The 12,696-nt window shown below is 41.6% G+C and overlaps 2 protein-coding genes and 1 long non-coding RNA gene across 4 annotated transcripts in view; 2 read left to right on the forward strand and 1 right to left on the reverse strand.

Annotated features, from left to right (window-relative positions):
• RBM39 (RNA binding motif protein 39) overlaps nucleotides 1–7,514 on the forward strand; it is a 33,310-nt gene extending 25,796 nt beyond the window's left edge. Inside the window, 5 exon segments of the mRNA XM_026060257.1 lie at nucleotides 1,166–1,198; nucleotides 2,208–2,283; nucleotides 2,437–2,542; nucleotides 6,348–6,426; nucleotides 6,511–7,514. Coding sequence (XP_025916042.1) covers nucleotides 1,166–1,198; nucleotides 2,208–2,283; nucleotides 2,437–2,542; nucleotides 6,348–6,426; nucleotides 6,511–6,611 — 395 coding nt within the window. The 3' untranslated portion in view covers nucleotides 6,612–7,514.
• LOC112963585 lies at nucleotides 2,553–6,174 on the forward strand. Its single transcript, XR_003252659.1, has 2 exons — nucleotides 2,553–4,750; nucleotides 4,897–6,174. It is a non-coding gene; the product is annotated as an uncharacterized LOC112963585 (long non-coding RNA).
• A 1,601-nt stretch (nucleotides 7,515–9,115) lies between the features above and the next one.
• On the reverse strand, nucleotides 9,116–12,130 carry ROMO1 (reactive oxygen species modulator 1). Of its 2 annotated transcripts, XM_026060596.1 has the most exons (3): nucleotides 11,988–12,130; nucleotides 11,097–11,227; nucleotides 9,116–9,308 (listed from the first exon to the last, which is right to left on the reverse strand). In XM_026060596.1, exons 2-3 carry the CDS (start codon nucleotides 11,225–11,227, stop codon nucleotides 9,200–9,202), a joined length of 240 nt encoding a protein of 79 aa, XP_025916381.1. In that variant the 5' UTR covers nucleotides 11,988–12,130; the 3' UTR covers nucleotides 9,116–9,199. The 2 variants fall into 2 exon arrangements, with proteins under 2 accessions (XP_025916381.1, XP_025916463.1); XM_026060678.1 differs by lacking the exon at nucleotides 11,988–12,130 and having other exon boundaries at nucleotides 11,097–11,250.
• Between the last annotated feature and the right edge of the window lie 566 nt (nucleotides 12,131–12,696).

Here is a 12,696-nt window from a genome sequence, read left to right on the forward strand (position 1 = left end):
CTCCCCATCATGGGATTTCTCACTCTGTGGAGTTGAGGATTCCTCCCTGTTCAGAGCCAGGTGAGAAACTCACTGAATTCAGGCACTTCTTGTTATAGCTCAGCCTTCAGAGCTTGCTCCTTCCATCTCTTATTTTTCATGGTATGTGTTGTTCTATGGAAGTCATTTGGAAGGTGCTTGAGCAAGGCTTGTCTTCAGGGCTGTCACTCTTTAATACTTAGAGCAAAAAACTTATCTCCTGCTGGTCTTTCAGTGTTTTGGGGGAGGGTCTATAAAAAGGAAAAAAAAAAGTGTAAATTTGACTGATCTTCAGGTATTTTGGAGTAAGCTTTTTCAAAGAGCCCAACCTCATTGCTTTCTAAATTGGTGAATAGTGAATAAGATGATAATTAATTTTAATCTGCCAACTCCTTGTGTTTGTGCGAATTAAAAATTTTGAACATGAAGGAAGAGGTTTATGTTTACACTTCTTGCAGCCTGAAGTTTTCTGTTGCTGATGTAAAGATGTTAAGTGTAGGGTTTGAGTCGTATCCTTGGTAACGACTGGCCAGTCTGCATTTGTCTGTTCCCGCTTCTATAAATTGGGACAGCTACATGTTATTAAACAAGTAATTAGTTTTTATTTGGCAAATCAAATGTTTTGAGCACTTGAAAATATTTTAAACACTGAAGTAATTTGTCATTGCAACATATATATGCAAAGATAACAGCTGAAATATTATCTTGTTCAATTAAGATGAAACTTGAAAGCCTGTGTTGCAGAATTGTTAATTTGGACAACTCTGCTTTCTTAAGTTTAATGCCTGTAAGAATTGCCTTATTTGTTTTCTTATGGAACAAAATACATCTCAAATACACAGGCATGTATTAAACTAACTTATTAAACTAAAGGAGATGATCATATCTCCTTTTCCTTTTAAAGTATTATTTCTCTTTGAAATGTGCTTACCTTTGTGGTTATTGAATATCCCTCAAGTGCAGAATGCTCTAGGTAATCAAATGAAAATAGTGAAACTTTTTACCTCTAGAGAGGAACAGTGGGAATGGGTTAAGGTGCTTGGACAAGCTCATGCCCCAAAAGTACAAACTAAAAATCTGGATGGCAGGTAAATATGCAGTAATACGGGCAAGCATACTAATTGACTTCTGGTATATTTTTCTTTAGATTTGCAAACAAGGCTCTCTCAGCAGAATGAAGGTAAGTAGAAAATGATAGAGCTTGTCACCAGTAGATAACATATAAGACTTTATGTTGCAGTTGTCTAGAAGTGAAATACTGCTGATGCAGAGTCTGTCCAGAGCCTGAGAAACGGTATCCTGTTGGTCTCTGTAGGAATTATATTGATTACTGAATGAAAATAACTGAATATGTGTGAAACACTTGGCCTTTTTGTTTGTAGCTATTCCTAAATGTTGGACTAAGATGTGGCCTGGGAATGTTACATAGATAATATGTGTGTGTGTGTTGTGGAGATTTTTCTAAATCTGTGTTAGAGGTAAATAGAGATCATTTGAGAACCAAGAGTTTGGGATTCTGCCCCTGGATTAGGCATGATCTTGCTCTGACTGGGCAGCCCTTAATGTCTTAAGTATGTAGAGAGAAGGTGGCTGTTATTTTAGCTAAGATTGACAGAAGTTAACATCTTATTGAAAGGGCAGCCTACAGGAGAGTGCTCATCTTAAATAAGATGCACTGTGATGATTAGAAACAATAGATAGTGACTAATATTTCATAGTTAATAGCAAAGAGTATAGACCTATTTTGGAGTTAAAATGTTTCTCTCTTTAATTGTCAGAAATACTCCCTACATTAGCCATCTGTTTTTTCCTTAGAAATGCATATATCTGAAGGATAATTAAATGTGCTCAAAAAACATTTTGAGAGTTCTGAAAAATGCCTGTCACTCTTCCAGTAAAGTCAGATGAGGTGGTCTCACTCTATCCTGCACTGCCATGTGACTTGCACGCTGGAGTATATGTCCAAAAAAACCCCTCAAAAAAACAACAACAAAACAAAAAAACTTCTGTTGTAGGTCATGTCTAGTTACGAATTTTACTTTCCTGCCTTCAATTTTCTGTCTAGTTAGGACTGTTCCTATTACTGCTGAATGTTAGGATTTTAAAGAACAAATGGAAAGATCCACATCTAAATTGAACTGCATATAGAAGATTCTTAAGTTTGTCATTGTTTTTTCTCCTCTAAACAGTTCTGGCTGCAGCTGCTTCTGTACCACCACTTGCAACACAGTGCTTCCAGCTTTCCAATATGTTTAATCCTCAAACGTAAGTGATTAATCATTGTTTCTGTTTGGCATTTGCTGATGACTTTAACATGGGAGAAACTAATCAGAATGTAGACTTTTTTTGCTGGGTTGTGGGGTGGATTTTGTTCTGATTATTCATATTTCCACCTCTGTTGTGTTCCTCCCCCTATAGTGAAGAAGAAGCTGGCTGGGATACAGAAATTAAAGATGATGTGATTGAGGAATGTAACAAACATGGAGGAGTTATCCACATCTATGTAGACAAAAATTCAGCTCAGGTATGCCTGGTTCCAGGGAGACGTCGAGCATGATCAAGAGGGTTTTTTTGTTTTTTTGCCTTGTACTGTATGGAAGGAGCATTACAATACTTTTTTTTTTTTCTTTTCTGAAGTGAATTTAGACTTCTTGAAGTTACTTTGCAGTTTTTGCAGGATGAAGGTGGTCCCCTCCTGTTTTGAGTCATTTTGTGTAACTCATTTGTAGATGTGAGAGCAGTTCTTCGGTGCTGCAGTCTGTTCCTACAGATTTACAGAGCTAGAGTTAATATGGAAATGCAGGCTAGAGAACATGAATTTCTTTATTTCTGGCCTTTGGCTTTTCCCCTAAGGTGTGTCTTTCTCACAAGCCAGAGATTTCTAGTTTCCTTAGTTTTCACACAAAGCAGATTTTAGCACAAAGAACACACTGCTCCAGCAGACAAGATCCACAGTAAGTGCTGTGCCTAATCCTGTTCTCCGAAACAGTTGTCTTCCCTGGTCATGTTACAGATGAGTCCTCCATCTTGCAGTGGGCAGTTAGAGTGCCTGGAATTATAATGGGGAGGAAAAAATAAAGGAGGGTGGTGCTATTGATACAGACTCAACTACAAAGTATTACTAATGCTGGTGATTAATACTGTTTAAGTGAGGGACTCTCAAATGCCTGCATCTTGAAAAGGCTAATCCATTTTTCTTCTATGTTCACTTTGTTTACACAATCTCCAGGCTCCTTACTACTTTTCCTGTACTTCAGCTCTTAGAATGGTCCATAAAGAGGTTTGACCTTCTTGAACCCCTTTTACATAGAATTCTTAGCCTAAACTGAAGTACAGCAGTCATGCTTTAACCTTCAGAGTCTAATTTTTTTTTACCATCAGAACCTTGAAGCATCCTGTTCTGCTCCGCAGTGAAAGGCTGAAATCTGCCTTACTGTCTGTATCAGTATTGTTTAGGGAGAAAACGGGGTTGTTCTGCCCTGCTAGCACACCTGACAGTCATCGAACTGGCTTTTCATTGTGCTGCTTGTACAAAAGACTCTGTCACCTGGGATCCTTTCGCATGGATTGCTGGGATTTTAAATTAGAGGTGATCTGATAACTCGCTCACAATCTTTCCTAGCATTTTCTAATGGGACAGAGTATTCCTATCCATTGATGGGTCCCCTGGATAGACAGACACGTCTCGAAGCATTTCCCCTTAATTGGGTCTACAATAAATAAGGATGCAGACTAGGTGGTGTGTGAAAATCCCCTTTACCTGAAAGGGATGTCAAGATGGCAGAATTGATGGGGAATACAAGGTCATATGCAAAAGCAAACTGAAGCAGAAAGCTGTACTACCTGCGGTGTTTACAACTGAAAAACTTAGTTCAGTAATGACTCAGTTGCTGGACAAATGATGGAAGAAGTTGATAGTCTGTCAGAATTTTAGAAACCAGTTTATTACATTAGGCTTAAGTGTTAAGCCTGGTGTTTGTTTTGTCAGTCTGCACAGAATGGATTCATGCTTGAAATCCTTCTTTGAGTTCCTGTGGCATTCCTATTCAAAGTATACTTTTACTCTTTTTGAAGGAGTGGTGTTTTTCAGTGGGTATCTGAATGGTTAGCACTAACCTGGATTCCTGACCTAAAATCAAAGATTCACGTTCCCTGAAAGGCATGTACTGAGTTTCGTTTCAGGATCATAGGGACTGTCTCAGCCCTTCTGACAAGCACTTAGCAAAACCAAAACTTTCTTGTTTCAAGTCTTTTCTATCTGCAGACTTTAAGTAGTTGACATAATGAAAGTGAATAGGTCATCCCATGCGGCTGTGGTTTTGGGCAGGGAGGAGAGAAGGTAGGTGGAGGGAGGGTTTGTCTGTCTCTTTGTATCCGATTCTGTTCTTTTGGTCCAAAACATACCTTAATGTTTTTCAGAGGAATTCCTTTAGTACATCAAGATCGCTGTTATGTTGGACCATTAGGCTCATGGAGATAGAAACTTTCCCATAACATATTGGCCCATTACTAACTTGGGAAGAAAAAAAAGAGAAGTTGGTATCTGTTGACAGATGTAAAAACAAAGAAAAAGACAAACAAAAAAACTCTAGCCCTCAACATTCAGTTCCATGTGCTCAGATTCTACATGGTAAATCTGGTTCATCTTACCAAATGGATTTAAAAGAAGGAATTGCAGCTACCATATAATGAATGAGCCTGCTGTCTGTTATGTGAAATCCATTTTGTCATGGTAATGCAGAGATCACCCAGATACAAAATACCTCTTAATTTAAATGTGTGTGTGTGTGCATATATATATGTACACATACACATTTTTTTATATACATATAATTTTTTTTAACATAAGTTTTCACTGTGCTGTTTTCTGTTTTCCAGGCTGAGTTTCTAGTCACTGTACCTTTCAGTTCATCTACTTCATCTCCCACCTTTTGGGGCTCTTTTCCAGACAGCCAGACTTACCAGGCTAAGTGCTCTCAGTAATCACTAGTGAAGGTTTAGTTTAGTGTGGATGAGGAGATTGCAGCCCTGACACTGCGTAGTCGGAATGATAGATCATCTCTTGCACCACAACTGTTCACAGTGTGGTGTTTTAAGGATAATGAAGGCTTTTGTTGCTGTGCATCTTTTAAAGGTTTAAGCAGCTTGGATGCCCATACAGGGGAGACTTAAGAACAGAACTTTGCATATTAACTGCTTACTGCCTTAAACATCGGATTTCTGTTGCCTTGCTGTGGTCTGCTGGAGCTTTTAATCTCAGGTCCCCCCTGTCCCCTCCCCCAAAGGAATGAATTAGATCGCAGTGGGAAAAGTTAGTACCAGCTGGAGCAAGCTGCTAAGGAGTACGCTGGATTCTGTTTCTTAATATTTTCTTTTCTCTGTAAAATAATCTCTGCTTCAGCTAGAATTTAATCTAGTTCAAGAATTATTAGTTGTATGCAGATTGCCACAAAAATGCATATACATCCCTGTGTATTCCCTGTGACCCCTGTATGTTCTGCAGTTGTTGAATTTGAGTATTGTATTACTTCAGATTAGACTGGACTAGTGCTTAGTTTGCAGATAGAAAACTTCAGGCATCTTTAACAAAGATAAGATTAGACTGTCATTCACATGATGTATCTAAGGCTGTTCTTGCCTTATTGTGATTTTTTTTTTTCCCCCCTTTTCCTTCATCTCAACCCTTACTTAGGTAAAAATAGATGCTGAAGCTCATGTAGGAGAAACTACAGTAGCCGCCTCACTTGAGCATCCTTTCTGTCTCTCAATGGGGACTGGGAGGGCTTAGCCCCTTTGAAAAGCAGCCTCTGACCTTAGATACCTAGTTAAGCACTTATGGTTAGCTGTTGATGGCTTATAAAACTTGATGGCAAGCCTGCAGTGGAGGTAGTCAAACTCTTTGTGCTTTTTCTAAATGATATGCGAATTTTGTAATTAGGAGATATTAGATGACCCTTCAAACAGAGCATGACAAGCAAATATGCAGTCCATTACTTTTTGCTGCTTTCAGATTGAGCTTACATTTGGTCTATTTTGGAAAATCCTACTTTGGAAGGTGCTTCATGTTAAATAAGTTTTAGAGTATGGTAATGCATGTCTGTTTAAAACAAGCAAACAAACAAATAAAACAAAAAAAAAAACCCCAAAACCTCTATATCCAGTACTTCAGTTTTTCTCATGCTCACTCTGCAGTATCAGTTGATACCAGCAGGAACAGAGTGAAGCAAGTTTGCTTCCATCAAAACCACATGATGGGGATATCTGAATAGGATAAGCAATAGGTGGAAATCGTCAGACTTCTAATAGACTCTAACACTTCTGTATTACAGGGCAATGTGTATGTCAAATGTCCTTCAATTGCTGCTGCCATTGCAGCTGTAAATGCATTGCATGGGAGGTGGTTTGCAGGTGAGTGGATTTCATGCAGAGACCTGCATTTATTATTAATTACAGAATTGAATGGATACTGACTACTTTTAATCTTTTGATTAGGTAAAATGATTACAGCAGCCTATGTACCTCTTCCAACATACCATAGCCTTTTTCCGGATTCTATGACTGCAACCCAACTACTGGTTCCTGTTCGACGATGAAGATGGATTTAGTCAGTTTTGTACATAGTTATTTTTTGGAGGAAGATTGAGTTATCTTTTATTTAGATAAAACTAAAGGAAAGGATTTAATGTCATTTTTGTGTACACTTCCTGCTACCTTTAAAAATAAAATGAAGTAAGCAGAAATGCAGTGTGTTCATTCTCCCTGACTAGCATTTCCACTGTATACAAAGCTGTTGACTTCTTGTTCTGCCTTGTAATTCTTGTACATTTACTAAGGTGATCTGTAGGAAATGAGAAGTAGCTCATAGAAAACAAATTCTCTGTAAAAGGCAGATGGGACATAATGACATTTTTAATGTTTCACAAGCCTTTCTTTTAATGCAGCAATTACATTTTACATTTCACTAAATGTAGGTGATCTGCTAAAGGTTAATATCGGAGATAGACTTTATGAATGGACATATTTAGTGTTTTGTATAAATGGAAAACTCAAAAGGCTACTGAAAGCTGATTCTGGTCAGCCACTCAGCTTGCTTTGTGCTGAATAATTGGTAAAAATAGAAGGATTGAAGGGTTTTATTTCTTGATGGTAACTTTTGATTAATGTATCTGTAAAAGTTTCTTTGTAAATACTGTGTGAGGTGTGTCTAAGTTTCCAAACAAAACTCTCTCTGCATTTCCAGATAAGTTTCTATGTATGCAGTGTGGCACAGTTGAAGGATTTCAGCCAAGTCTGAAAATGGGCAGGAAATACAGAAACATGTTTTGTTCTGGTTGCATATAATCTTTGCTCTTTTTAAGCTCTGTGAGCTCTGAAATATATTTTTGGGTTACTTCAGTGTGTTTGACAAGACAGCTTGATATTTCTATCAAACAAAGACTTTCATATTGCAACAATCTTTGTAAGAACCACTCAAATAAAATTCTCTTAAAAAGGCCTTTAAGAAGCTTTATTTTTCTGCTCCCCTTGTGTGATTTAAGCGCTGTGTGTTGAAGACGGGTAGACTTATTCTGGTAAGAATGGTGGTAGTCGCTTTGAAACGGTAGGTAAGGTGACTGTTTCGTATACCACTTCTTATCTCCAGAAGAAGATGAGGGCGGTGGTTCCTGCTGTCTTTGAACCTGCACTGTCCTGCGGATGTGTTTGTTGAGGCCCTGTAGGTTTCCCCACCAGCCTGGCAGTAGAGAGCTCTCGCACCTTCTTGCGTCTGCAGCAGACTCAGCCCAGGGATCTTAATTGCTGTGTTTTTTCCACATCTTCCTCAAATGTTTTTTGAATCATGGGGGTGTAGAAATGCCTTAGGTTGGTCTCTGTAAGGTACCCTGACCAAGGGCATTGCCCTCTTTAGTACCCCTTTCCCACTCCCCAGTAACTTCTGAACCACTGGCTAATAAAAGCCGTGTTTGGTAATAGTGTGACTGTTCCACCCCCTCGTGAGAAAATTGGCCAGGCAGAGAGCACTGCCAGCGCCTCCAGAGAGCATGGCAGGGACCTGTTCTCTTTGGCTGCTTAAGAGGCTGCCATTCAGAGCACACGTAGCTTTGGCTGAGGTGCAGCAAGGTTAAGTGTAGTCCTCAGAAATACAGAAAGGAGCACTGGGAATACGGGAGGAAATTGTACTGGGGAAGACAAACTGGTGTAGATGCAAAGGGTAGCTGTCTGCGGGACCCAAGTATAAAATCTGGGAGTGTATCTCAGGAGTGCATGATACAAGCTGAATAAAGCCAAGTTTTGGTGGCTTATTGAAAAACATGGGTTTTTGGTTTTGCTTGACCCTGTTCTTAGTTGCCAGTAATCATCCACCAGGGCTAGTTGGAGTAAAGCTTCAGCTGTCCTAGAGGGCCTAGCTGTGTTGCACAGAATTTCCCTCATAGAGGTTACTGAGACACATGACCGCATGCAAAAAGCCTCTCCGTGGCAGATCTGTATTTCCCCTTTAAAACTGGGGAAACAGTACATGTAATATGTAGAGGCTGTACAGGTGCTGGTTCAGCTTCCTCTGTTAATACTTCTGACTAGAGCAGGCCAACATGCTGTTCTTAAGCAGAAACACGAGACCACTGCAACATGATGAAAGCAAAGGTAAGGTTTGTTTCAAAAGGCAAATAACAGGAGATTGCAACACTAGACATTTCACAGTGTTTGCTCTAGATAGGCATTGCCGTAGCTGCTAGCGGATGGTAGGTAGCAATACGACATGTTTTCCCATGAAGTTTTGACCGGTTTATAAAACCCATTAAAGAAGGTTGGAGAAAAAGACTGCACCTGCAGCTTACTGTTTGGTAGCACTGCTCACTTTCATAGACTATGCCCCTTCCTTTGTAAAGCTAATGAAAAACCAGCTTCGAGCTGGCAGTAGCAGAGGGGAAAGTGTTTACTGTTCTTAGCCTGTGAAATATGAACTGTAACAGTACAAAGGCTACTAGGTCTCACTTTTATGGAAGTAAGTGACATGATGAAAACATTTGGTAAAAAGCAAGCTTACAATCAACGAAGCAAGTAGGATGATGCTTCACAACTTCATGAAGAACACTCAAAATTCCTGTATCTAAAGACTTTATTATAGTACAGAGGAAGAATGACTGGACAGGGACTCTTCAGGTTAAAAAACCCAAGCTCCAGGTTAGCAGCGGATTCCCATCCCAATAGCCATGAACGTCCCAAACGTCCCACCACTTTGCATCATCGTTTTGCCAACTCCACCCATCAGTTCTCGTCCTCTCATGCCAATCCTGAGAGAAAAGAAATACAAGAATTGTATAAAAGTCGAAGCCCTGACAAGTAACAAACACACAGGTGGAAACATTTGAGACAAACAGCTGATTATCACATGCATGGCCAAAATTAAGATACTTTCCCTTTTGTAATTTAAAGTGGTATCTCCAAGTTCCACGAGGAGACTGACCTCCTGTGCCTGGCCTACTGCAAAGAAAAGCAGAGCTGGTTTCTTTGAGACCGTTTAGTGACTCTCACTCCAGTGGTCCACGTGTATTTTTTTCTGTGGCTGTACCAGCTGACCTCATACCCTCCTGCCATGCCATTCCCCTGTGTTAGCACGGCTGTGCATCAGGGACCTGCTCAAGCCAAAACGCAGTCATGTTTCCCCTCGGCTTGCCCAAGCCCTTCCATTCCCTGACTCCACAAATGGATGTGCCCCAAGCATCCTTATTTGGGGGAAACAAAACTTGGTTCTGTCTGCATATGTGAGCTGCCAGAGAATAAAAAGGAGCTGAACTGTTGTATCTTAGTCCTGTCTGGCTATATAGGCAGTATTTTTAATACCATCAACTTAGAAACCATGTTCTAAACTAATTTCCCATTTACCACTGACACCATATTTTTAATATGAGAGAAATTTAAAAGGCCTAGAAGTCCTCAGATGCACTTTTGTTCTCCTGTTCACATTTATCTAAGGTTGGACCAGAAAAGTGAATCGTTTCCTCTCAGAAAGTTCTTGTAATATTTGGCTTTTAAGCAGGGCAGGGAGTGTAGTGTCTGTGTATTGTGTACTGGATTTTTAACACAGATTTTTCCAAAACAATGGTACAACAGAAGTAATGTAGCTGTGTTCCATTTTTCAAGTATTAAAGAACCACTATCATTGCTTCTTTATACCATACAAAATGTATTTTCTACTAGCAGAGTACCGCTTACAAATATTCTGCAGGATCTGAAAGGGATCAGAACATTTTTAAACAGATTAGATTTTGTGCCTTTTTTTCCTTTTCAGGGGCACTACCAAATTTTCACCCATTTTTAATCACAGATTAAAAAATCTCAAGCTCAAGGAGTTGTGCAAAATATTAAATAGTTTACTTTTATATTTCTTCTTAATGGATGATGTATACCAAAACCACCCAGAAAGTAGCACAAGAGGTAACTTGGCGGAGCAGAGAACATTTTTTGTTTCTGTGTTGGCATGCTGGAGAGCGTAAGGGGAACTCGGGCTATTACCTCTCCCCAATATACAGTAGGACTGTGCCACTGACAGCCACCAATTCGGACCAGGCTCCTGCATTCACGACTCCAGGTAATTGCAGGGGGTGCAGGGAAATGGGACACCCAAATCAAGCAAGATAGAGATCACTGAGAGCTTGCAGAACACCTCAGACAATCTTTAGAGCTCAGACATGGTCATGTATGTACTGCCATAGGCCCAGACCATTTGTTCAGCTCCATTTGAAACTGATCTTTGAAAACCTTTGCAGTGTTTGTCCAAACAGCCTCCACTATCAGTGGCAGAAGTAACGACTCCATTACGACTGCCTAAGTATAACCTACTTATACATAGTCCATCGGCAATGCCCATCCATCTTCAGCCTCGTTCCCTTTGTAGTAGGGCAGATGCTGACAATGTGGCCCCCTAACTTTGGGTAATTTAGAGCCACAGGTAAAATTTCACCTATGTGACAAAACAGGACCAGATCTGTATCTCCCGTCCTGATCCCAGAATGGGCAATATTTCTCTCTGGCTGTCACTGTATCATTACCCATCCAGGGAAGCCATTTCCGCGACATACCTGAGGCAGGAAAACGTGCCAAACAGCGCTCCTGCTGCCATGCCTACTGCAAAGCCCATCATGAAACCCATTTTTATTCTGTCAAAGCAGTTGGGCTGCGATTGCCCATATGGGCCCACAGTCACAGGCATCTAGAAAAGAAAACACACACACACAAAAAAACAAAACACAAAAGGAACATGGATCTACCACTTTGTCTAATGTACTTCCATCACCAAATTGTGCTGGACAGCAGCAGTTGTGAGGTCCTGATGTACCAGAGCCTCTCACAACTGTAGTATCGTAGGCAAATTGACTAGTTGGCAGCCCAAACAGCTGTGTTAAGCAGGTCACTGAACTGGAATGAAATAGCAGTCTGTCAGTTTATTAACAAAATACACTGGAGAGGCCCAATTCTAGAGCTCTGGATTTTCTCTCTCTCTGTAACTTGGAGCAGAAGGGACACTGTAGGAAGGAAGCTTTTAAATTTGTTTGCTCACCTAACGAATAGCAGACAATAGCAATGAAATGCCGATACCTTGATGACAGCCCTGTTCTGCCTTCAGCAAGCCTCTGTGAAAGCCACTGTTATTTCTGATAACTAGTTTGAGGTCCCTCACTCAGGACTGTCTGTAAAGCCCTTCTCTAGGGGCTGGAGTGCACTTCAGTTCGGTGGTTCCCAACATGTGGTGTCTCCTCTCAAAGCCTCTGTCATGAGGCTTGCTGTCCCAGGATGTTATCACCTGGGGCTTTCCCTGTACAATTCAGAGAGCAGAGAAACAGCAAAAAAACGAATCTGTGCTACAGAAGTCCAACATGAGGTTATCTAAGGGAGCAGCACCTCCTGTGACAAACTCCCATGTCCAACATGCCCTGCATGAACGTTCAGGTTTGCACAAACTGCCAACTTACTGCTCTGCTGCTGTGAGCAGCAACACTGCGCTCTTCTCACTGCTCATGTCTCTAACCTTCTGGAGCAGCTACTTCTAAAAAGAACAAAATTTGGCTTTCATCATTTTCACGCTGCACCCAGCTTTAGCAGACCACGATCAGTAACTCATACCACAGGGCTCCCCAGCAGTCCCACGATACCAGTAACTTTCCAGAGGGGCTGAAGCTGAACTAGGATCCTAAGTTGGAAGACCCGTTATTTTTTCCTGATACGCTGCTGAAACCTCTCGCTTCCCCATCATCACCCGGCTTGAATGCTCAGAAGGCGGCGTATTAACACGGAGAGGCTTGTAAGGCCTCCTTCGCGGGGCCCCAAGATTCGTAGAGACGCTGGGTAAGCGAGAGAGCAAGCGCACACTGAGCTAGCTGCCAGCGGGTGTTTAACGGAACGGGTGTCACAGCCGTGACCGGCACCCGCGCGTCCAGGCAGCAGAGTCCTTAAACACGGAGCTGGCTCATCTCCGCGGCTCCGGGACGGATCACGGCGGCATCGCCACCGCCGAGCGCGCCGGAGAGGCGGCACCTACCGCCCGGCCCCGGCCCCGGCCCCGCTCCCCCCCCCGCCAGGGCCGACGCTTGCTCTCCAGGCGCCCCGGAGGCCCGGTCGGCCCCGGCGGCTCGCGCAGCGCCGCAGGCAGCGCCGGAGCGGCACCACCACGGACGCCGGCCC

This window comes from Apteryx rowi, unplaced genomic scaffold (assembly GCF_003343035.1).
Source record: "Apteryx rowi isolate R43461 unplaced genomic scaffold, aptRow1 scaffold_0, whole genome shotgun sequence".
Taxonomy (NCBI): domain Eukaryota; kingdom Metazoa; phylum Chordata; class Aves; order Apterygiformes; family Apterygidae; genus Apteryx; species Apteryx rowi.